This window comes from Mesoplodon bidens (assembly GCF_964165515.1).
Source record: "Mesoplodon bidens genome assembly, chromosome: 17".
Lineage (NCBI taxonomy): Eukaryota > Metazoa > Chordata > Mammalia > Artiodactyla > Ziphiidae > Mesoplodon > Mesoplodon bidens.
In genome coordinates this window covers 67,468,763-67,493,132 of record NC_138174.1, presented here as the reverse complement: position 1 = coordinate 67,493,132, position 24,370 = coordinate 67,468,763, and the positions used below count along the sequence as shown (strand labels likewise).

Below are 24,370 nucleotides of genomic sequence, written 5' to 3'. Positions count from 1 at the left end.
ATATCTTCACCTTAGCACTTCTTTTATTCTGTCCTGTAGTGTAGTTAGTTCTTTACCTGTTTATTTCCCTAATGATATAACCACTTTAAGGACAGGGAAAATATACTATTTCTCTTTGATTTTCTTCTAAAGTCTACACCAATTATTTGTGGAATGATTTTAAAGACTGAATTTTTAAAGGCAATACTTCAGTCACATATTTACCACTGTCAAAGGTACAGAAATACTTGACTAAATTCAAAGGGAAAAAATAAAGAGAAGTGTAATTAACAGTAGACTTCTTGTGCTAAATCAAAGTTGTCTAAACATTCCACAACGAAGAGAAAGATATTTCTAATGATTTCTTTTGATGGGGCTGGTGGTTCAAGTGTAGCAAGGCAGCAGAGAAATAAGTCCAAAATGCCCATTCTAGGCTATCTGAAATTATACTGCTTAAAATATCTTCTTCTTCAATTTTCCCTTTATTTCAAAATCAAAATATCTACTTCTCCATTTTCCATTTATTTTTCAGAATCAAAGGAAAATACCTTTTCAACATCAGCATCTAATAAGTTGACATGAAGAACAAATTCTTGTGTATTCTGTTTTTAAATTTTAGACACAATCATTTCAAAGTTCAGTCTAAGAGACTTTAGTAACACTGTCCTAGTCTACAAATAAACTTGGGATAATATACATATATAATAAAAAAATGTAATGCAGTCATAAAAACAGGCACTTGCCTATGAATAGTGTCTAGGATAGCTGGACAGATGGGAAGCAGATGGGTAATCCCAAAGGGGCAAAGTGACTCAGCCTCAAACATATGGACAAGATCCTGGATTAACTTCAGTTGCCACTTCCTGCCGTCTCTTTCAGGCACATATATCAAACAATCAAAGATGATACAGTTTAATATATCTAAGACATGCTCTGGGGAAAAATCGGGAAGGAGAAATACAGTAATCTGAAGAAGAAGAACAAGAGGTAGTAGCCATTCAGAGAAGAAAGAACTGACATGAAAATAATATGAAGGAATAAAATAAGCAGTAGACATTAAGAATGGCAAATATAGGTGTGTACTTTTAAACGGTCATATCGTACAGACCATATGACACATACAGCATACTCTGAAAACTTCTGTGGTTTATGAATTTGAATCCTAGCACAACTGAATGAGTACTGAAACAGAAGTTGAAACCACTAAGTTAAACACTAAGTTTAATTTCTGGCTTTATTATATGACTGGTCACTTAGCCTTATCAGTCTTTCTGGGCTTTGGTTTCCTCACCTGTAAAATGAAGGGCGAGACTAAAAATTGTTAAAGGCCTTCTAACAACTTATAACAATTTAAAAATTATTATGCATAAGAAACAGAATTATGGTGTCTGTGCTGATAACTGCCTGCCAAAAAAAGAAATGTAATATTTAAGTTTATTACAGCAAACTGCAATATTCGGTTTTAAGAAAATTTCTGAGCTCTCTTAAGAATTTGGAACAGTTTCAACTGCTGCTAAATGTAGAGCACATAGTACCCAACTCCAATTAGAAATTTTAAATGCTCCATTTTCTTTTCCATGCTACTGGGATATCATACCAAATGTGCATAAGCACATGTATACATGTGTGTCTGTATACAAGTAACCATGCACACATACAATGTGTGTGCTCTAAAGGTCCCCTGAAGCTGTGACCTGTTGTTTCCTTCTGCCTACTGTTTCACGTAAGCCAGGCAGACACAAAAGCACATGGAAATCTGAGTCCATTTCACAACTGACAGTAACGTTTAATGAAAACTTCGGAAAGGACAAGAAGCCAAAACATTAGGACCAAAACAAAACCACTTTGTAATCTGGGCACATGTACAGTTAAGTTAAAATAGTCAAGGTAATACCTTCTCACCCATACTATGAACAAGATTCTTCTCCCTTACTGAAAACCATTGAATTGTACACTTTTAATTGTATGGTATGTGAATCATATCTCAGTAAAGCTATGATAAAAATAAAAAGAATCATCTAAATCAAAAAAAAAGATTCTTTTCCTTAATTCAACAAATACTTAATGTCTGTTTTAGTTGCTAGTGAAATAAAAAGCAATAACATTAAATGGTTCCTGGCTTCATGCAACCAACAGGTATTAATGAAATAATCACACAAGAACAAAAGTGCAATCATGTTAAGGTTGTCATTTATATTTTTAAAAATTCAAAAGTTCAGGAAAAAGAACCTGATGATTCATTAGTCTCTGTTTTAAGTTCCGAAATAAAACGCATTCTTTATTTTTCTTGGTACGAATGATAAAGCCCTTTGACACTAAAGTTGTGAAAGAACAATCAAGTCAGTAATCTCCAGTTATTCTTATGAAAACTCTGTATTATAAATTCTGATGTAATAAGTTGCTTTGTAAATGTATTCAATGAAGTTGACCTGAATCTATATACAGCTCCTAAAATGAAGGAGTCGTTTTATATACTAAAACACTTTAAATGGATATAAAGAACACTTAAAATTTGTGAGAGAAGACCTAATCTTCATATGTCTCCAAGCTCATTAGAAACATATGTAGAGCCTTTCACGTGAGTAACATTTCTGGTAAGTCTCACGTTAAGTCCTGTCAGTGTCTTAACACCATGTTAACCATGTTTTCAATGCTCACTCAAGGGTTTTCTCTGTCTCTCACTTAATGAGCAATTTTTGTACTACCTGGAAACACTCACTGATAACTTTGCAGTGCTAAGTTTCACAGTCCACTCATTACTTTATTCAGAATTCATTTTTCAGAATAAAGCCATCATCTTCTTAGACATCTCCATTTTCATTAATAGGAATAGCACCTATTAGTCTGAAATTTTCTGTGCTAATTTTCATAAAGATACAGTTTTAGTATTAAAGAAGAGTTCCTGTATATACTCCTATCAGCGAGGAATACAAACATGTATTGACTTTCAGAAACACAACATCCCACATACTAGTTGAATTTCTCACTCAACAAAATTACAGTTTATTACACATTCATGAGTCACTCATGAATACCCAAAATCATGAATGTCTACAGTCTAGGATACTCTAAGTATATCAATAAATCAAGTACAATATAGGCCCAAGGCCCTAATTTCAGAATAAAGTATACACTGTAATAAAGTATAAAAAAATAATAACTTTAATACACTAAAATACTTCAATATATACAAACCTTTAAAGCCATCAGGATACACATCAGAAAGAAATTTAGTGTTGATGTCTCCTTTTACAAAGCGTGAGTTGATTATCACCTCTCGAAGTAATGCAATATTATGTGTAACACCTAAAAATAAAATGATAACAGGCTGAATTAAAAACATTGAGTCTGTGGGCTTTCCCTGGTGGCGCAGTGGTTGAGAGTCTGCCTGCCGATGCAGGGGACGCGGGTTCGTGCCCCGGTCCGGGAAGATCCCACATGCCGCGGAGTGGCTGGGCCCGTGAGCCATGGCCGCTGAGCCTGCGCGTCCAGAGCCTGTGCTCCGCAACGGGAGAGGCCACAACAGTGAGAGGCCCGTGTACCGCCAAAAAAAAAAAAAAAAAAAAACATTGAGTCTGTTAAAAATCTAATTCCTATTATCTGGAGAAATTTATCATCAGTGTCCTATGGCCTAGCAAAAAACCATGCAAGATTACTTACCTCCTTGATTTCAACTGACAACAAAAAAATGTCTGAACTTGAGGCAGCAATAAAACTCTGAATGAAAATTTAAGAAATTCAGTGGGGAAATCAATGTCTTTTCAATAAATGTTAGGACTACTAGATACACATTTGGGAAAACAGAAAATGAACCTCAACCCTAATTCACAGCATACATAAAAACTGACTAAATTTGGGTCACAAACCTAAAACTATAAGACTTATAGAAGGAAATCAGGAGAAAAATCTGTTACCTTGAGGTAGGGAACAGATTCTTAGACAGTACACAAAACCCATGAACCATGAAAAGAATATCAACAAATTATACTCAATCAAAATTTAAGAGTCTGCTCTTCAAAGGATGTAATTAAGAAAATGAAATGGCAAGCCACAGAGAAAATATTCACAACATATATCTCAAATATAGAACTTGTATCTGGTATATATAAAGAATGCTAACTATATAAAAATAAGATGACAAGCAAACCAGGTGAAAAAAGACAGGCAAAAGATCTAAGGAGACATTTCACAAAATATATACAAATGGCCAGTAAGCACAGGAAAAGACGTTCAACATCACCGTCAAAGAAATACAATGGGATATACCCAAACACCAATTTAAGTGGTTAAAGGTTGAAAGACAGATAATACTAAGTGTCGGCGAGAATGTGCAACAAGTGGAACTGTCACCACCTGTGTGGGTGACAGGGAATAAATTGGTACATTTTACAGTTTACTTCCACTTTGGACTGTCTGTCAGTTTCTTCAAAAGTTAAACATATACTCACCATATGATTCAGACAATTCACTCCTAAGTATTTATCCAAGTTAAAATAAAAGCATATGCCTATACAAACACTTACACACAGAGGTTAACAGCTTTATTTGCAAAGTCAAAAACTGGAAACAATCTAAATGTCCATCAACAGTGAATGGATTAACAAAATGTGGTTTGTCCATATAATGGAAATCTACTCAGCAACAAAAGGAAGCGAGTCCCCCAATACACATAACAAGGATGAATCTCAAAATATTATGCTGAATTAAAGAAGCAAGACCAAAAACAATGCATACTGAATGCAACCTACAGAAAGTGGATCATGTGGCTGCATTAGGACAGGGTCGGAGAGAGGGTGGAGAGGCAAAGGCCATGAGGAAACTTTGGGAGATGACAAAAATGTTCAGTATTTTGACTGTGGTGATGGTTTCACAGGTGTGTACATACATATGTCAAAACTCATCAAATTGAATACTTTAAATATGAGTTTATTATATGTCAAGTATACTTCAAAATAAGTAGAGAAGGAGAAGGAGGGCTGGGGCAGGGGGCAGGGGCGGTGGGACGGGAGGGGAGGAGGGAAAGGGAGAGGACCAAGAGGACGAGAAGAAGAAAAAAGCCTGTGATCAAGTAGGAAAAACTGAGCCTAGTACACAGTGACTATTCCAGTGAAGTTTAAACAGGTAACTACCACAAGAGGGATAGGAATGGTATGAGGAGGAGTCTGTGATATAGAAAGACTTTATGAAGGGAGTAGATTATAAAGACATTAAACGGGAGTAAAAGGTAAAGCGAAGAGGCATCTCAAAACCAGGGAAAGCACGAAATTAGAGTAGGCGTCCACTAGAAGGGTGACTGGAGCATAAGAGAGCTGACGTTGAAGTAAACAGAGAGGTCTGCTCATCCCTTCCAATTCTTTAACCCACTCTTGCATAGCTCTAATTTGTCCCACTATACTTCATAACAAACCTAGAAAGCCTGATTCTGTTCTTGCTTGTTCTTGATCTGATTCAAGTCTTATAGAATCCTCACTTATACAAGAATAATTACAAAGTAAGCAAAGAATCACTCAGGTTCAAGCACCTGATCTACCTCTCACCTTGAGTAAGCTATTTAAACTCCCGAAGTTTTAGTTTCCTCATTTGTGAAATGGTGATAATAATAGTCTAGTTAGTATGATTGTCATGAGGTACAAATGAAATAGTGTTTAACACAATGCCAGGCACTCAAAAAGGTGCATTATTATTGTGCTCATTATTATACTTTTATATGAGAATAAATATAGGGCAGAAGACATGTAATAAACAAACATCAGACAGAAGCTGTACAGCATCCTAAGCCTCAGCACTGACCTACCTACCTAACTTGTAGTTAATATTCTGTAAGAATGAAGCTCCACAAATTTAAGCTTATCGCTATTTCCATCTGGAGGGTGTACCCATCCTATAAGGCAAGGAAGGATCAGCGAACTATGGCTTGCAGGTCAAATCGTAAATAAGGTTTCATTGAAACCCAGCAGTGTTTATATACGGTTGTCTTCATGCTAAACAGTAGAGCCCAGTAGTTGCAACAGAGACCATGTGACCCACAAAGTCTAAGATATTTATTCTCTGGCCCTTTACCAAAAGTTTGCCACATCTGCTGTGAAGTTTTAACAACTCTGATGTTCTGAGCAGATTAATCTCTCTCTCTCTCAACATCTTCTCCACACCTACTACTCATGCAGGAGTTAGATATCACAGGAAGGAACACGAAAGCAAGCAGTATGGTACATGCTTTGGGGGAACTTTCAGTAACCAGTTATAGAATAAGAATATTACAAGGCAAAAGGAGACAAAAATAAGAAAATTGTGATCCCGAGAGACTGAATCATTCATCTAATGTTTAGTACAATATAAGTTACAACAGTAATATAGGTAAAAAAAAAAATTTTTAATACAGAAGTATATTGTGACAGACTGCAGGTTTCCTCTAAAATTTGCTTTTTATTTTTTCCACAATAGAATCTTAGCTGAACAAAAGACCACCCAGACACAGACTCCATTTCCCCATCTATCTTACAGCTAGACATGGCAAACCAATTCCTAGACAAGAGACTACAGTTAAAGTGATGTATCCGACTCCAGCCTCATTTACATGAAAAAAAGAACTGCCAGAACTTCCTTTCCTTCCCTTTTCCTAAGGGCTTCCTGACAGAGCAGGAACTCAGCTTTGGCAATGCGGATGAAGAGGAGCAACAGGGTAAGTGTGGGGATGAGCAGAGGGGGACGAGACAGATGTGTGTGTATCTCCTGAAATGAGCACAGGAAACTAACTCGCCCCATCAGCACGGACCAGCCAGACCGTTAAGGGAGAAGTGAATAAATTTCTATCTTATTTATACCACTGGATTTAAGAATCTTTGTTACAGCAGGTTACCCTGTACCCTAATGTGTACATATGGGGGAGAAGGTCATACTTTTTGATATGACTTCCTATCTCTGAGCCAACAAATGTTAACAAGTTAATACAGCCTTCCAGGAATTTTTCTATGCATCCCTTTGTACTAGACCATACTAGCAACCATATGAAAAATTCTGAGCAACTCTCTTCCTGACACAGAAGATATTACGTGTCTAAAATTTTATAAAATCCAATTTCCAATCTATTCAAACTACTTCAAAACATTTAGAGAAAGTTCCAAAATTCAAATTTTAATGCTATTCCTTTAGCTACACAAATATTCCATGGGAGAAGTTATCCTAGACAATGATCTAATAAATATCTTTCACAGCACATGCCCAGGAGAAATGCAGAGTTATCCCAACCTTGCTTTGTGGATAATGACTTGGCCCATATTCAATAACTAACATTTTGAGGGACTTTTGTAATTATGTATATTTCTATGAGGAATTACTGAAAGGTATAAAAACTTCTGACTGCATCAATATATCTAACAAATCACTGCAAAAAGTTGAAATTTGCCTATATTATAGGTGATATTTTGATAGACAAAAATGAAGAGCAATTAATTAAAAGCAAAGTGTTAGGATGCTTAGAAAGACAAACTAGGTAGGCAAGAATTTAAATAGAATATTCCTTGAAAAGAGTTCAGGCTATAAAAGGGAAATGAATCCCTCTGTCATATGTTTTACAAACAGACAAAACTAAACCACTTTAGAAGAAGAAAAGAGTTACAACTTGCCAGAGATTTATATGCAGAGTAAATGACAGATGTGGTGTTCCAGGAAGAGGAAAGTGTTTGTGACTTACACAAACTTTCCTGGCTGGGAAAGAAAATAGAGAAAGATGCAGAAGGACACAAAGATGGGTAATATTAGGGAGGAACTTTAAGTATCCAAGACCTTTCATTGTGGTAAAAAGTAAGTGGATACCACCAGGTATTTCTATGAAGAGGATTGAAAGAAGGACACCATGGCCAAAGTGTATGAGCAAAGAAAATGGTGCACCGGGAAAGTCAAACAGGGGCATTCAGGGTCTGACAGCCACGCAAAGATTTCAGTTTACCTTGAGAGCACCCAGAGTGGTTGAAAGCGGGTAGACATGACTAGGTTTGTGCATTCCAGGAACCTCTGGCTGCTACTGCAAAAGGGACTGGGAAGAGTCGAGACCGAAGATGGGAAGAAGCAAGCTGACAATTGCAGGAGACAAGCTGGAAAATGGTTAGGCCTCAGACCACAGCTAGGGAGTGGACCATACAGAAGGAGAAAAGCAGCCAGAGTTGAAAGATATCTCGGAGGCAGACAGGGCTTGGTGATTCAGTGGACGTAAGGACAGGAGAGGTGAGTCAAGTGCCAACACCCGAACTTCTGGCTCTGCAACATCACTGAAGATAGTATTTACAGAAAAGGAAAAGGTTGAAAGGAAAAAACCTGATGCATCTTTTGCAAGTTAGAGATGCCTGTGAGATAAGACTGATAATGTCTAAATGATTAGAGTTCAGACTAGCACGCAGATTAGAATGTGTATACATCAGAATATAGAGGTCATGGAGGTGGACATTCACATGAAGGAATCCAGAACAGAATGTGAAACACAGAAATGCAAGACAAATCCAGCAATCTGTATATAATAACTGAAGTTCTGGAAAAAAAAAAAAAGATCCTAAAGAAGGGACTGGACAGGATGAATGTTAGAAGATCAAGGTGTGGCTATAATTTTATTTCCAAAATACAATGTTCTTATGTACAAATTAACGATTCAGAATGTTTCCATTTATAAGCTTTTTTGCATAAACAGTAAATAACTTAGAAAGGATTTCTGTCCTTTCTTCCTCCAGTTAAATAAAAATAACACTGCTCACTTTACAGGCACCATATTCTGTATTTAAACTCTACTGGCTTTCCTGTTACAGCCTAATGCTGGTATAAATTGCCTTGCTCTCTGTGTGGCCAATGCCAGAATAGTTGGCATCAGACTCTGTCTTCAGTAAAATACAACATAACTTTCAGAAATAGTTAATGATAATTTGAACAAAAATAAGATTATTTTCTGATGCCAGTGATCAATTCATGACCATGACATCAAAAAAACTTAAATGCATGCAGTTTTACAGGATAAATGATGCTCTACTTTAATTCTATATTCAAAGTTGAAAAAGAGGTGATTTTAGAAAATGTAACTCAAAAGAATCATAAGCAAATATTAATTTACATTTTGGACATCAAAGAACAGAGCTGCTCAAGCACACAAACGAAGCATGGACTTTTAAAAATCTTTCTACTTGAACAGTAAATACAGCATGAAAATATAGACTTTTACCTTGCTAAATAGTGTTTCAGGAATAAAATTAATACACAAGAGCATTTTCCCTTTAACGTTCTCTGAGTAAAATATTACATATTACTATGCAATATTATATATTACTAGTCATTATCTATTATTCTTTCCTAAGGACCGTAAGGTAAAACAATGGCTAATGGCAGACAACCAAAATCTAGATCCCTCAACTGACTGCTCCATAAACTACTTTACATTAATTAAGCCTAAAGCCAAATAAGGGAATAATCAAAAATTATTTTATATCTAAAAGCTCAAAAGATCAGATAAAGGATAAAAAAAGCATTGAACTGTTAAAAGATATCCTACATATCTGAAAGTTACTATTTTGTATTTAGTTTACTTTCCATGTTTCAGTTAAGACAATGCTATTATATAAACTGATGTTGTTCAAACAATAAGCAGATAGTAGAGGTACTCTCAGGCTTAGTTTGTAACTTTTACGGTATTATTAATCACATACTCATAAAAATTATGACTCTGAGATTTGGACTGGGAATTGAGGATGACCTGTGCCAAAGTTCATGAGGTCCCATCTGTATGGGAAATCACGACCAGGCCACAGAAGAGAGAGGACCCCTAGGAGCAGCTTTCTCCTGACTGCCTGCTGGTTCCAAAACACTGGCCAGACATTAGCTGCACACACTGCCAGGATCAAACAGAGGCCAAAAGCCACTGCGTATTTCATGGGGACTCAGAAATTAACTTTAACCAAATTACATTTTTGCTCTAAAGAATCTTTATCTTAACAAAAGCTCACAATCAGCTCGGGAAAAAAGAAAAAATCATTTGAACAACTAAACAGTTATCAAACTAAACAGTAAACTGTCCACTTTCTGTTCTTCATAAAACAATTTTTTAACCCCTCTATCCTTTAGTCAGATGAATGATATTTAACTACAAATCACAAATGCTTCTCTGTTTTTATTCCCTGAATGTTAGCTTTGGGAGGAGGGGAGCACGTGCTCCTCTTCACTTATTTTTTAAAACTTTTCATTCTGGAGTATTTTCAGAATTATAGAAAATTCACAAAAACAGTACAAAGAGTTACTGTATGTCCTTTACCCAGATTCTCCAAATGTTAATATCTGACCACATTTACTTGCTTTGTCATTTATTGTCTCTTTCTCTCTTTTTATGTATACACACACACAATTTTTTTTCTTAAACATTTGAGGGTAAGTTGCAGATAAGACGTACTTTACCTCTAAATACTTCAGTGTACATTTCCTAAAACCAAGTTGAGTCTCTTCTGTAGTCACAGTACAATGACCAGATCAAAAAATTAACACTGATAGTAGTATCATTATCTAGTCTACAGACCTTATTCAAATTTCACCAGTTGTCCTATTTATGACCTTTACTACAAAGGGAAAACTTTTTTTCTGGTCCAGGAACTAATCCAGGATCACACGTTGCATTTAGTTGTCATGTGTCCTTAGTTTCCTTTGATGTAGATAAATTGATCCATTTTTTTGTTTGCTGACCTTGACATTTTCGAGAGTACAACCCATTTATATTGTACACTTTCTTTCAGTTTGGTTTGTCTGTTTCCTCGTGATTATATTCATGTTACACATTTTTTTGCAAGAATATCACAGAAAGAATGTGTACTTTTCAGTGCATCATATCAAGAGGTGCATGATATTGACTTGTCCCATTACCAGTGATATTAATTTTAATCATTTGGGTAGGTTGCTAGGTTTCTCCATTTTAAAGGTACTATTTGTCCCATTGTAATTAATTAGTTATCACCTGAGGTGATATTATGAAACTAAGCAAATACCTGTCTCTCATTATACTTTCATCCACTAATTTTAGCATCAATCATTGATGATTCTTACCCAAACAATTTGGTGTTTGCCAAGTACTGATTTTTCTACACTTGTTAGTTTAAAATCTACTATAAGGAAAAGCTGTGAGCTCCACCCTCACGTATCTTTCTTACCTATTTGTATCAGTATAAACTCATGGACTTACATTTTATTTCATGGGTTTTAATCTATTGCTAGCATTATTCATTTTGTTGCTGAGGTTTTTCCCAGATTGGCCAGCGGAAGCCCCTGAAAGCAGGTTCCTGTGTCTTTTTGACACATTACCATTTTTTGAACACTTGATTACGTTCTTATATAAGATCTTTCAGGCTCATCTTATACTCTTCCTGAAAGGAGCCATTCTGTCAAGGAGTGCAGGTTCCATTTATGGGGAGATGGTATTCAGAAAACAAGACCTGGGTGCTTGGTGTGCTCCTTGCTCTGGGTGTCAGTGCTGCTATGACCTCTCAGCAGGGCAGCAGTTCTCAATCATTTGGCATGACTGTCCCCTCAGGGGATGTACGGCAATGTCTGGAAGCATGTGGCTGTCACGCCTGAGGCGACGTTGCTGTCATTTAGTGGGTAGAGACCAAGGGTGTTGCTAAACACCCTACAATGTACAGGACAGGACAGCGCTCCCCGCAGCAAAGGTGTGTCTACCCCAGACGTCAGTGGTGCTGCAGTTGAGAAATCCTCAGCTAGAGGGCATGTGTATGTATGCACACACACACAATTACAAATGTGGTAACATATAGTTATATATTTATCCTTCAATCTAGGTTAAGAAGTATGAATTCACACTGAACTTCCAATTCAACACCATGGGGTTCATTCCACACTTTTCCATTCCCATATCTGTAACTCCTTTCTCTGACAGTGAGAAACTTGGCTCTTCTTATCCATCATACATGTGTTTATTTCCTCAGTCCCAGAATATACATAAACTGGTTTCAGAACTGCTAACCGATGAACTAGGAAAAACAAACCTACTAACTAGAGTTTAGTATTTGTTTATACATATTTTATCTCTGCCTTAAGGGTTTCCAGTAAAAATACTACTAAAAGTTATTTAGCTTTTTTTGTCCCCCTCCTTCAGCATGATTTTATTATTCATATAGTCCTGTCCATTTGTTTGTATTCCATTTTGAGTTTTTTCCACTAGAACATTAATGATTTTATTTATTTATTTTTAAATATTAAAATGGATTTAAAAGTCAGAAATATACACAAATGTATAATCAAAGAAGTCTTTCCCTTTCATCGCATGTACTGCTTCCCATCCCCCAATCACTTCCACCAGATCATCCCTCCACCTCCTATAGGTATGTCATCTTATTAGTTCTGGTCTTGTGTACGTGTGTGTGTTTCCAAAAATGAGCAGATACATGTATATATTCTTATTTTTCCTAGTTGTCTACCAATATCTATTTTCCTTTCCTTCCTTTAATAAGAGAAATGCTACACTCTACCTGAGGATATGGCTACATATCAACTACATCTCCCATTTTCCGAGCATCTAGGCATGACCACCTAGACTAACCACCAATAGGACAAGAGTAGAAATAAAGGGTGCTTTCTAGGTTATGCCCTGAAGAACAGTGAGCGTGAACTCCCCTGTCCCTGCTCTCTTCCTGCTGAGGCTGGATGATGGGCATGAAAGCAGCCACTTTGGGCCCCAAAATGAAAACCATCTGCTGTGAATGTGTGAGTCACCCTACTGGCCCTTGACAACCCCTTTCTCAACTGTTACATGGAAGGGAAATTAAACTGTATCTTTCTTAGGTCACTGCATTTTTGATTCTCACTGTCACAACTGCTTAGACTAGCTTAACTATGAAAGGTCTTCAGGTGGGAAGAAGACGGTGCATACCAGTAAACGAAGACAACAATCAAGCAGGAAAAAAGGGGGCCTAAGAGAAAGTGGTATAAATCAGACTCTAGAGTCCATGCAGAGGCAATGGGAAGACATTAAAGCAGGGAAGTGATCACTGGCTTTGTACTTTAGAAAGATTATTCTGTGCATACTGAAGAATGGACTGATGCAGTAAAGAGTACTTGTAGAGAACCCAATCAGGAAGCTACCGCACTCATCCATGATACAGATAGTGTTGGCTTGGGACTACAGGGCCAGAGGAAAATAAACAGACTCAAAAGTTAACTAGATGAAGTGTACAGACCCAGCCCCCTCTCAGAATGCCTTTGAGACCACTTTTCTGAGCCCAAGTGCTCACTGCCGTTACTTCAGGGTCTCTGCATCCATTACCAGAAGTACAAGCTTCCCTGCCCATCCTCGAAACCTCAAGTAACTCAACTACCTCCTCCCTCCCCAAACACCTGCTCCCTCTTTTCCAGACCTTTCCACAATACCTTCTGAGAGCGTGCTCCGTGATCAGTTGGGTCTACCACGGAGCCGGCATCTTCATGGCACATTCCACTCACCTCCTTCCCTCACCTGAAATACTCAACGCCCTCAACCCTCACTGCCACTTACAAAACATTACCTCTTGTAATCCTTGGAAAAACTTCCGTTTCCTTGAGGTTTATTTTCTCTGGTCAGGAAAACCTTCTCCAATTCTCTGTCATCTTTCAACATCCTTGCCACAGTGCAACATTCTCTAAAGAATTTATGTTACCAACTCATGACCTTCCCTCTGCTCCTAACTCATACCACCCATGTGGATGATCCACACAACACTATCTCGGCTCCGTTCTTAGGATCTCATGTCAAATAATCTGTTCTTCCACTTTAGCCACCTGGTCCCATAATCACACCCTGAAATCACCTAATGTTCAGTAACTGCACCACTTTCAAAATCACCAATTCAAAATACATCACTTTCCAACGGCAATCCCTGTCTTTCCAGCTTACTTCCCAAGTGCCTTCTCTGGGTCAATACTGAAACTTCCAATCTAGAATGTAAGACATTCTATATGTCAACTGCCCCTGACTCTTCTGAAGAGTTAATGTTAAGACATACAAAGAGGGCAAGAAAATAAAGAGACATAACCAATATAAACTTTGATTGGACCATGCTGGGGCTAAAAAGCAGGTAAAAAACACACTGTGGCGAACAATTGGGGAAATTCCAATACGGACAGTACATTAGATGATATTATGAGATTGCTGCTAATTTTCCTTTGGTGAGATAATGGTACTGTGGTTTTGGAGGAACATAATCTTACCCCTAAGATGCATTCTGAAGTATTTAGGAGTGATATGTCATAACGTCTGACACTTTCTGTCAAATAGTTCAGGAAAAAAGACAGGAGAGAAGGGTGAAAGGGAGGGAGAAGACAAAGAAAGGAAGAGATGGAGAAAAAAAGCAAATGTAGAAAAGCTTAACAATTCATCTAGATGAAGCGTGTACCAATGTGCAAAGTACTATCCATTCATCTTTTCTCTAGGTTTGAAAATGCCTATAATTTAGAAGTCTGGGGGCTATGTATCAAGAACCACCTCCCTCTTTTGAGCTAAAAAAATAATATATATTTCAATATGATGTGTATATATCCACGTCTTTCTCTGTGCTCATCTAAACATAACTAAAAATATTTTAGGACAAGAAGGTTTTTTTTGTGTGTGGTCCGCGGGCCTCTCACTGTTGTGGCCTCTCCCGTTGCGGAGCACAGGCTCCGGACGCGCAGGCTCAGTGGCCATGGCTCACGGGCCCAGCCGCTCTGCAGCATGCGGGATTTTCCCGGACCGGGGCACGAACCCGTGTCCCCTGCATCGGCATGTGGACTCTCAACCACTGCGCCACCAGGGAAGCCCTAGGACAAGAAGGTTTTAACTAAAAGCTTGCATTACTCTCCAAACTGCTTTTCTACTTTAATAATACATACAGACATGACTTCAAGTCACAGCTGCACAGTATTTTATAATGAATGTATGTCCATTTGGTGGACACTGCGGCTGGTCAGAATTTTGGCTACTACAAACAAGGCTGCTGTAAATGTCCTTGTAAACAGCATCTCACAATTCAGTCTTTTAACACTATAGGGTAGATTCCCAAAAACTGAACAGCTAGGTGAAAGGACATGTACTTTTAACACCTAGTGCCAGTTTATTTTCCCAGAAGACAGCAGCAGGTCATACTTCAGAGATGCCTGAGTGTGCCCATCGCCTTTACTTCACCAACACGGTAAGTTACCAGTCTTTTTAAAAATACTGCTCCTCTGATGAGTCGTTTTAAGGAAGCACAAGTAAAATATTCTCAAAAGAGTCACCTATGAGCCCTAAAGCAGTACTCACATTACTTTCAGAGGACAAAAAGGGAGAGGTGTGAGAAGAAAGATACCCTCTCCACCTCTGAATTCCCACTATACTTTTTCACTCCACTATTATGGCACCTATGAATTTATATTACACTTATGTATTTTCCATACCAAGTACACTAGAAACTCTTTGAAATAAAGTAGTATCTCTCACTCATTCATTCACTCATTCAACAAACATTTATTAATTACCTACCATGTATCAGGAACTGCTAAGCACCAGTAATACACAAATAAACAAGATAAACACCATCACTGCCCTCATGTACCTAATACTCTTATGGGAAAATCCAACATTTATCAATTAATTATACAACTAATGCTTTAATTACAGTTATGGTAAATGCTTTGAATAAGCAGTAGAACGGGGTACAATGAAAGCATATAACTCAGCACACAGTACTGGGAATGGCCTAAAATGGGCTTTCAATATGGCTTATCCACGGTTTAATAAATTTCACATGACACCAACTGACTGATAATGATTTATGACATACAGTTTTTAAACCTGTGGTTTTGCAACTATAATGAGAGGGAGAAGAGAAGATGGGAACAAAAGTTACTGAACTCCACAAGGCAGCACTGTTGCCAAGCCCTTCTACATATCGAACCTCATTTAATCCTCACCGCTAATTTATAAGGCAGAGACTCACACTCCATCTCTTAAATGTGGAGAGTGAGATTCAGAGACACATAGTTACTAAATGGCATCCAGGACAGGATATGAATCCAGGCCTGTCTGATTTCTATCTATTCTATCACAGTAAATCAAGGTAGAAATTTCAGACCAAGCCTGGAAAAATCTATCTGCACAGTAAAATATATCTTGCTTTACACATGATACATTTAAAGTTAGGAGAATAATAGCAAGCCTACTTTGTATTTAAGTCACTGAATTAAAAAATATACTAACTTGTGTACTTATACATAAAGTATAATAAATAAATTAGTGGAAAACATGCTCATTTAAAAATATAAATATATGGGGCTTCCCTGGTGGCACAGTGGTTGAGAGTCCGCCTGACGATGCAGGGGACATGGGTTCATGCCCCGGTCCGGAAAGATCCCACATGCCACAGAGCGGCTGGGCCCGTGAGCCATGGCCACTGAGCCTGCGCGTCCAGAGCCTGTGCTCCGCAACGGGAGAGGCCACAACAGTGAGAGGCCCGCGTACCGCAAAAAAAAAAAAAAAAAAAGAAAAAAGAAAAAAAGGTGTATTCTGTAAATATAAAAGAATATTCCTTTCAGAAGCCAGACACAGTAGAAGAAAAACTTTTAGGTGGGACCAATGCTAACTTAATATTTTGACAAACTGCCCATATGTCATGCCACTATGTTATACCAAATCAAAGTTTCACAGGGAGATCAGCTCGGTGCTTGGTGACCGCCTGGAGGGGTGGGATAGGGAGGGTGGGAGGGAGGGAGACGCAAGAGGGAAGGGATGTGGGAACAGATGTATATGTATGACTGATTCACTTTGTTATAGAGCAGAAACTAATAAAAAAAAATCAAAGTTTAATAGAGATATGATACGACAAAATATTCTTACTCAGATCGACTATCTCAGATTCATGAATTTACCATTCAAGCTCATTAGAATGAAACCTAAATTAACCACCATCTAATAATTCAACAACCACAATAAAAAATTCAATGATAGGGTGGGGGCGGGGGGGAACATATAGAAAACTCTTACAAATACTTTAAAGGCCTCTGGGAATAATCTTGCCAAGCGCCTTGTTTATGTCTATGTATGTATGTATAGTTAAACACACACACACACACAAATTAGATGTGTGCTCCAAACATGCACGAGAATAATTCTGTGGCAATATTATTTCTGTAGGGCAACAGACCTCTCAAGGCCTACTTAACCAATGTACAGCTAAAATATGCATCTGCTGCTTATGGTAGAACACAGCAGAGTTATAAAACCAGAAAATACTCTACCGTTAAGGCTAAAAAGGAGCTAGAGAAATAGCCAGAAAGAATGTGAAGGGAAATTTTCAAATTCTTAGAGGCTCTGGATGTTAATGGTACTTCTTAAAATTACACCTAGGTTCACTTGAAAGCTTTCCTTTCGTGGATGGAGGTGAATCACTAGCACATGAGATTAGATACAATCACCATCACTAATTAAAAGATGGGAAGAAAAGAGGGTGACAGTAAAAGGGAAGGGAGGGAAGAAAGTTCTCCTGACCTAACAAAAGAAAAGCTGGAAGAGAACACACGACGACAAGTGAGGATTGCATGACTTATCTACCAACAGATGAAAATTAGCAGGGCAAGGTAGATGTGTAAAAACAGAGTCACTGAATTGTCCTGGGCCGCTATCGTACAGTTGTCCAAACTGTTCACTGCACAAAGGAAGCTGGTCAGAGGGGCAGAGTTAAGGGTCTGACATGCTCCACTGCTAAGCTGGGCTCCCTGTCTCAGGGCTGGAGACATCCAGAGAATAGAGCACTTTTTCTAATTCACACGAAGCTGCAGTCACTTGTCAAGACTTTCGACCTACGGGCTGTATCCACTCAAAAGGAGGCTTTTTGAAATTGCAGAATAGCTCCATGTGGGCTTGAAAAGGGCTGGGTAGTCATACTCCACCACCGTCCCACCCCTTCGGCCTCCAAAATATAGCCTCCCAGCCTCACTGCTATATTTAGTGAGCCACCAGAAAAGAGCCAAACTATACAGCCAGTCTTTCTTACGGATGTTCTTAGACCCACAGTATTCATTCACAATTCAAAGTGAACTTATATTTCACACTTTAAATTTGATATTAAACTCCATTATTCTGAAGCTGATGATAATTTATGTTGGGCTAAAGTAAAATGATCTTTCATTACTAATGAAAGTTGCTAATAAAATTTATCCTGTAATTCACTCCTTAAAGGAAACAAGTGTAACTTTAATTATTTAAATTTAATGGCTCCTCCTAATACCATTATCATTACACACCCTAAAGGCTTGTAGGATCACACTTCGTTACACATTAGAATTATCCTGTATGTACGTGAGGTAAGAGAATTGCATTTGCTAGAAAGTATTTTATAGTTTGCTCTAATTCAAAGAAGCAAAGAACCATTCCCTCTACTCTCAAAGTAGTCAAATGTGGGTCACTATGGTTTAAATCTCCATACATTTTTAAGTTTCATACTTCAAAACTATACAAGCAAAAAAACAAAGACAATAATAGAGCAAACTGGCTGTCAAGCTGCACTAGACAATAAAAGACTCCAGAATGAAGTCTATAAAATACTAAATGCTCATCCAGGAAAAGTTATAAATCATAAGTTTAATTAAATAACTTAATTTCAGATGTATATGGAAAGTATATGATTGCTACAGAAGATGAAATACCTATTCTTAATTAGTATGTCAGTTTAATTCAAGCTTTTATTTCTATTTAAACGCATAGTAAGCAAATGTTCTATCGAATTCTCTAATTAATAAATCTTCAAGCTGTTTTCTAGACCTGGACTCAATGTATAATAACATAACCTCAAATGTTTGTTTTTACCTCGAATAACATAATTATCCAGTGCATCTTCCATTCTTTTCAGTGCTTCCCTTCTATCAGAACCATATGTGATTAGCTAAAAGCAAGCAAACAAACAAAACAGTTTATATATAGATCAATCTATAAGTCAAACATTTTATCCTAGTAAAAATTAAAATATTTCATAACAGATTTCCAGAAAATATTTTGAAATTTCACAGTGGTTCCGTTTTTAGTACAAACGATGTCAATTAAGATTTTTTTAAGTAAACAAATATTAGAATCAAGCTATTTCAGACTTTTCTCCAAGATTTCACTATCACAGAAAAGAGCTATTTGAGGTAAACCAAAATGTAACAAAAACAAGCATATAAAAATTTAAGATGAAAGATATCAAAATTGTGAACATTTAGGATGGGATATAAACATCTGGGATAGTGGAGGATTAGGCAAGATTTCTTTTTTCTCTCCTTTCAAGTATGACGCCCTGAATAGCTAATTTTACACAAAATATATAGCACAGAAGCAAAGCGTTCTTGTATTAGAAAAACAGAAAGATCTTACTGTTCTATATGATTTTGTGCCTATTTATATGTGTTAGACCTTTTATAAATTAGCAATAAGAACTATTCGTAAAATATTTTTCTGGTTACTATGTTAGTCAATCTACAGTTTCCAATTTTTTGTTACATTTAATTAGCTGTTCAATATCAAGCCAGGTTGAAAATTAATTTGCAGGCCATTTTTCTGAACAGAAATGTATTCATCTAAAAATGGAACCCTATATCTATAATATTTTATTGTATTTTTTTTTATTTTTTAATTTTATTTATTTATTTTTTTTGCGGTATGCGGGCCTCTCACTGTTGTGGCCTCTCCCGTTGCGGAGCACAGGCTCCGGACGCGCAGGCTCAACAGCCATGGCTCACGGGCCCAGCCGCTCCGCGGCATGTGGGATCCTCCCAGACCGGGGCACGAACCCGTGTCCCCTGCATCGGCAGGCGGACTCTCAACCACTGCGCCACCAGGGAAGCCCTTGTATTTTTTATTTTTTAATTAAATAGTATTTCTCTAACAAACAAAATACCTAAAGTCCACTTTAACAATATTAGTATAAAAACTTAAGTGAAAAAAGAAAAATGAAAAAAATGGGTTGTTTACTACAACTACATAAAAAAGTACACTGGGAAGAAAGAAAAATCTTAAGAAATAGGAGTTGGGAATTCCCTGGTGGTCCAGTGGTTAGGACTCCGAGCTTTCACTGCTGGGGCCTGGGTTCAATCCCTAGTCAGGAAACCTAAGATTCCGCAAGCAACTCGTCATGGTCAAAAAAAAAAAAGGAAAGAAAAACAAATAGAGGTTTTAGTAAAGAAGTCATCCTTCAATACAGGTCTATCACTTTAGAAAAAATAGGATATTCTAAATAAAATCCAGTTTCAACCACTATAGTAAGAATTTTACACTTTATAAGATCATAAGATTTGAAAATGTCAAAAGATCTAAAATTTTAAGTAGACTGGTTAATATATTCTGAAAAGTCAAATTTCAAAAAGGGAGCAAAAAGACATCTTATAGTCTTACACAAAATTTAATTATCTTAAATCTACATAAGTAATTAGTAATTCATAAAAACTGAAGAGAAAAGGTGAAAAGTCCTTTAACAAACACAGCCTATCACCTCAACTCCTTGACATCACCTGCATTCATACTTTCATCTTGGACAATGTTCACTGGCCAGAAAGCAACGTAATTCCTCCCTGCAGCGGACTGGGTTGGTGCCACTGGTTAGCTAAGCTTATTACTGTGGTGGCTGGAGTGATGGGGTGATTTCACTGGGGAGGAGGGAGTGTTGCCAACTAACATGATGTCGAAATTTCTCTTAAGAGAAAGAAAAGCTGCTCAGTTTTCACTTTTCCATCTGTGGGCATCATTATTTGTTTAATTATAGCACATGATTCAGATAAAGTACCCATTCCAGACTTTTTCTTTTCCCAGACTTTTAAATTATATATGTCCATTGTCTCTTCAGAAGAAAACTGAAAGAAACCATTAAGAAGTCGAACTAACTTTTGAAATCATTGGATCATAATATATGCTAATATCACTTCCTGGTTGGATGCCACTATCAACCCGGACCTGGGAGGAAGAAAGAAAAGAAAGTTCAGATTATGAAGCTATCTTTCTAACAACAAATTTAATTTCCATGAAGAAGATGGATAATTTCAATCTCAAATAACATTTCAGCTTCCAGTAAGTAGAAAAACAATCTAAAAATATAGAGACCAAACTATCTTGATCTGTTATTATACAGTACAACACATATTTTTTTTCTCCCACTAAACGAAGGAACTAAGAAAGAGCAAAAAAAAACCCAAACAAACTAAAAAAACTTTATACATCACTTTCGTGGGATGTGTTTGTAGCTATTTGAGGGTGTCTTCCAACTGAAGGAGAGCATGAACGATGCCCCTTCTAATCACACTCCCCACGCTGCTCTTCCGAGAGTTCCAGTGCGGACCCCAGTCAAACCATGCAGCAGGGCCCGGGAGCTCTGCTCACCAGCTCCATAGGAGCACTGGTCCTGTGGCTGTCATGTCTGTAACACTTTCCTTTTTTGCCTCACCCTCTCAACTGTAAAACGCGGTTTTTTTCTGTTACTGTTAGTCCCCCGAGACTTTAATGTTTATACAGCTTTTCTCATGGTTTTCCTTTGTAAGGACACAGCCCCAATTAGAGTTCTGATTTTGTGATTTTCACGGGGGGAAAAAAAATAGCACAAGTTCAAAATATTCTTTTGAAGAACCTGATTGCTGTTAACCAGCCAACAAGTTAGCTAGTACATCGCTGATTCTTGTTTTCATCTCCCTGTTTGATACCAGCAGTAAGGCACAGAGGTTAGCCATGTAAAACTTTAAAATGAGCAGTTGCTGAGGATGAAATATTTGTTAAATTATTGTGCTTAAGTTTTGGAATCTGAAGTATTTAAAAGCTAATCAAAATAGTTAAGATAGTCCAGCATGTCCTAGGGGGTGTGAGGATAGAAGAATTTAATGGAAGCTGCTAGAAGAGCAGGACTTTGATGCCCAACATGGTAAAGGGGTGGGAAGAGAAGAGCAAAGCTCACACAGCTCTTCACCTGTGGGAAGAAGCCTTCCTAATAAACAGCAGCTCATCTGTCTGCAGCAAGGCAGAAAAAGGTCAACACAGCGGCTGTTAGGCCTTTAATATTTTAATTTAGGCAATTATCAAGGGACCACATGTAGAACCTCTTGTCTAGGATATCCACATGAGGGTTCGATGATGGCTTTATTATACGATGACATCAAAAGATAAGCCACAGTTTCATTCTCTTAAAAAAAAAATCATACTACTGTTATTCTTTGTAAGGTTTTAGAAGATAACACATACCCAGAATGCTTTTATTTCTGTATTTGCAAACAACTCATGAAAAAATATGGATATTTATATTTGCATTCATAATATATGAAAATCTTCATTCTAAATGAAAATCATTCAGCACACTTAAAACATATATTTGGCTTTCTATTTTCTGAAAACACACTTCAGGACATCAACTGAAGTTCTATGAAATTCACAGTGTTTATAAAAACTAGAAAAGAATTAATGGGGCAGCTGTGAAAGCAATAATACCATAATCTACCTCCTAGACACATTTAAATTGCCCCAAAATGACAACTGGTGATCAAGTTACATAACAGAAAAGACATCTCTGAACTTGCATTTTTTTAATTGTAGTAGCCAAAAGTTAAAGAGCTAATTTTACCACCATGTATTATTTAAAACCATAGCATGCTTGCTAAAGCTGTGTTTAAAACTGAGATTGGTACAAGTTCTAAAACTTTTGACTTAAAACATATGCTACTATTTGCTACATAAACTGCTACAAAGCTACTGTGGAACTTTGATGTTCAACCCACTAGTGAAATAACAGACAATAAAGAATATTTTTTTACATTCTCCTATAGTAACTTAAAACTTTAGTTACCTTGAATAACACCAGACTAAAAGTTAAGTTACCTAGGGCTCTTAGATATAACTATGTCTTTGTTATTTAATAAAATTATCATCACAGAAGGTATGTCATTTTAATTTAAAAATATATATGGTAAAATAAAGATGTATTAAATATAATCAACACATATCTTTGTATAAGCAAATCAACATTTCCAATTTAAAACTGTAACAAAGCATGAAAACTGACTTACAATTTACTGTCTATGCAGCTTTTTCCAAATGATAATCAGAATTCAAAAAAAAGTCTAACAAATGAATTAAAATTAAGTCTCCATTCCTCCACTGAAACAAAGCTTATACCAAAAAATATATTTTAGCTTTTGCACTAAAAGCTTTAAGAATAAAGTCAAGTGGAATTGTAACCAAATTTCTAAGCAGAAAAAAAATTGCAGTCTGAAAATAACAAATTTACAAAATACAGTGATCAAAGATAAGAAAATCTTCATCTTTGCCACATAAGCTAATAGGAGGCTTAGAGAAGAATGTGAAAAACACAAACCAGAAGTTAACTCTGAAGTATGTATTCCTGTGATCAAAAACGGTTAAGAGCTGCAAAGGATCTCCTGAGTTAAAACTAATCTAGTTTAAGAAGGCAAGGAAGAAAAACTACCACCACCACCACCCAAGCACCTGTGTATGAGTCTCAAACCATTGCTCAGAAACCTCAGGCATAATTTAAATGTCTTTCTTCACACAGTGGACCCTGTGAAACTATCAGCCAGCTCCCACCCTTCATTCTTGATTCACCTCTCCCCCTCAGCACAACTCCCAGCCCGCCATGTCTACCTGACAAGTGACAGCCCAATCTGATTAAATGCTTCCAAGGGAGGGGACTCATGGGCCTCCATGACAGGCCAAAAGTGATCACCATGGAGATACATAATTACAGCTGTCAGCGCATCTACTGTCCTGCTGACATCAATTTGATTGCTCCCAGCAATAATGATAGACAAAGCTTAGTGTGCACTCTCCCGCACCCAATCACTTTATCTATTCCTTGGTCCATTTAGCTGACATGCAACATTCACACAAGCAAATAACAGCAGTAAGCAGAACATTTAAGGCATTTTAATTGTTTTTTCTTTCTATGGATGGCTCACAACTGCAAATGTTATTACATAAAGCTCCTGCTGCAGCATTAATTGAAGAAAGATTTGGTGGGACAAAGACTGTAGGGGGTACAGTTTGTCCATTATCACTTGTACTTTCAACAGGTCTCACGTTTGAAAATTGCAAATTGCAAAAACTTGCAAGGGCAAAATGTTTGACATCCTGTTAGCTATTACAACATGGTGAAAACTTCTAACAACTATAGTAATCATTATGAATTCTTATTTAATACTTTTTTGTTTGATTAAAAAAATGTTTAGATATGTCCCTATGATACTTGTTTTCTCATCTGCTATTTAATGTCACATAATGCCTGTTAAATCTTTACAATTTTTCTTCTGCCTTCAGGCTTTGAACACAGCATGGAGTCTCTGAGCCTAGAAAGGGTCAAGTCCCTTTAGAAAGCACATGGGCAAAAACAATTTAAAAAGTGAAATAAATCAT

The 24,370-nt window shown here is 37.1% G+C and overlaps 1 protein-coding gene across 2 annotated transcripts in view; it reads right to left on the bottom strand.

Annotated features, from left to right (window-relative positions):
• PCCA (propionyl-CoA carboxylase subunit alpha) overlaps positions 1-24,370 on the bottom strand; it is a 359,511-nt gene that overhangs the window by 174,518 nt on the left and 160,623 nt on the right. For both annotated transcript variants that reach the window (XM_081214648.1, XM_081214649.1), the window contains 3 exons: positions 20,849-20,917; positions 18,803-18,878; positions 3,175-3,285 (listed from right to left, as the gene is read on the bottom strand). In XM_081214648.1, coding sequence (XP_081070774.1) covers positions 3,175-3,285; positions 18,803-18,878; positions 20,849-20,917 — 256 coding nt within the window. The remainder of the gene's footprint in view (positions 1-3,174; positions 3,286-18,802; positions 18,879-20,848; positions 20,918-24,370) is intronic.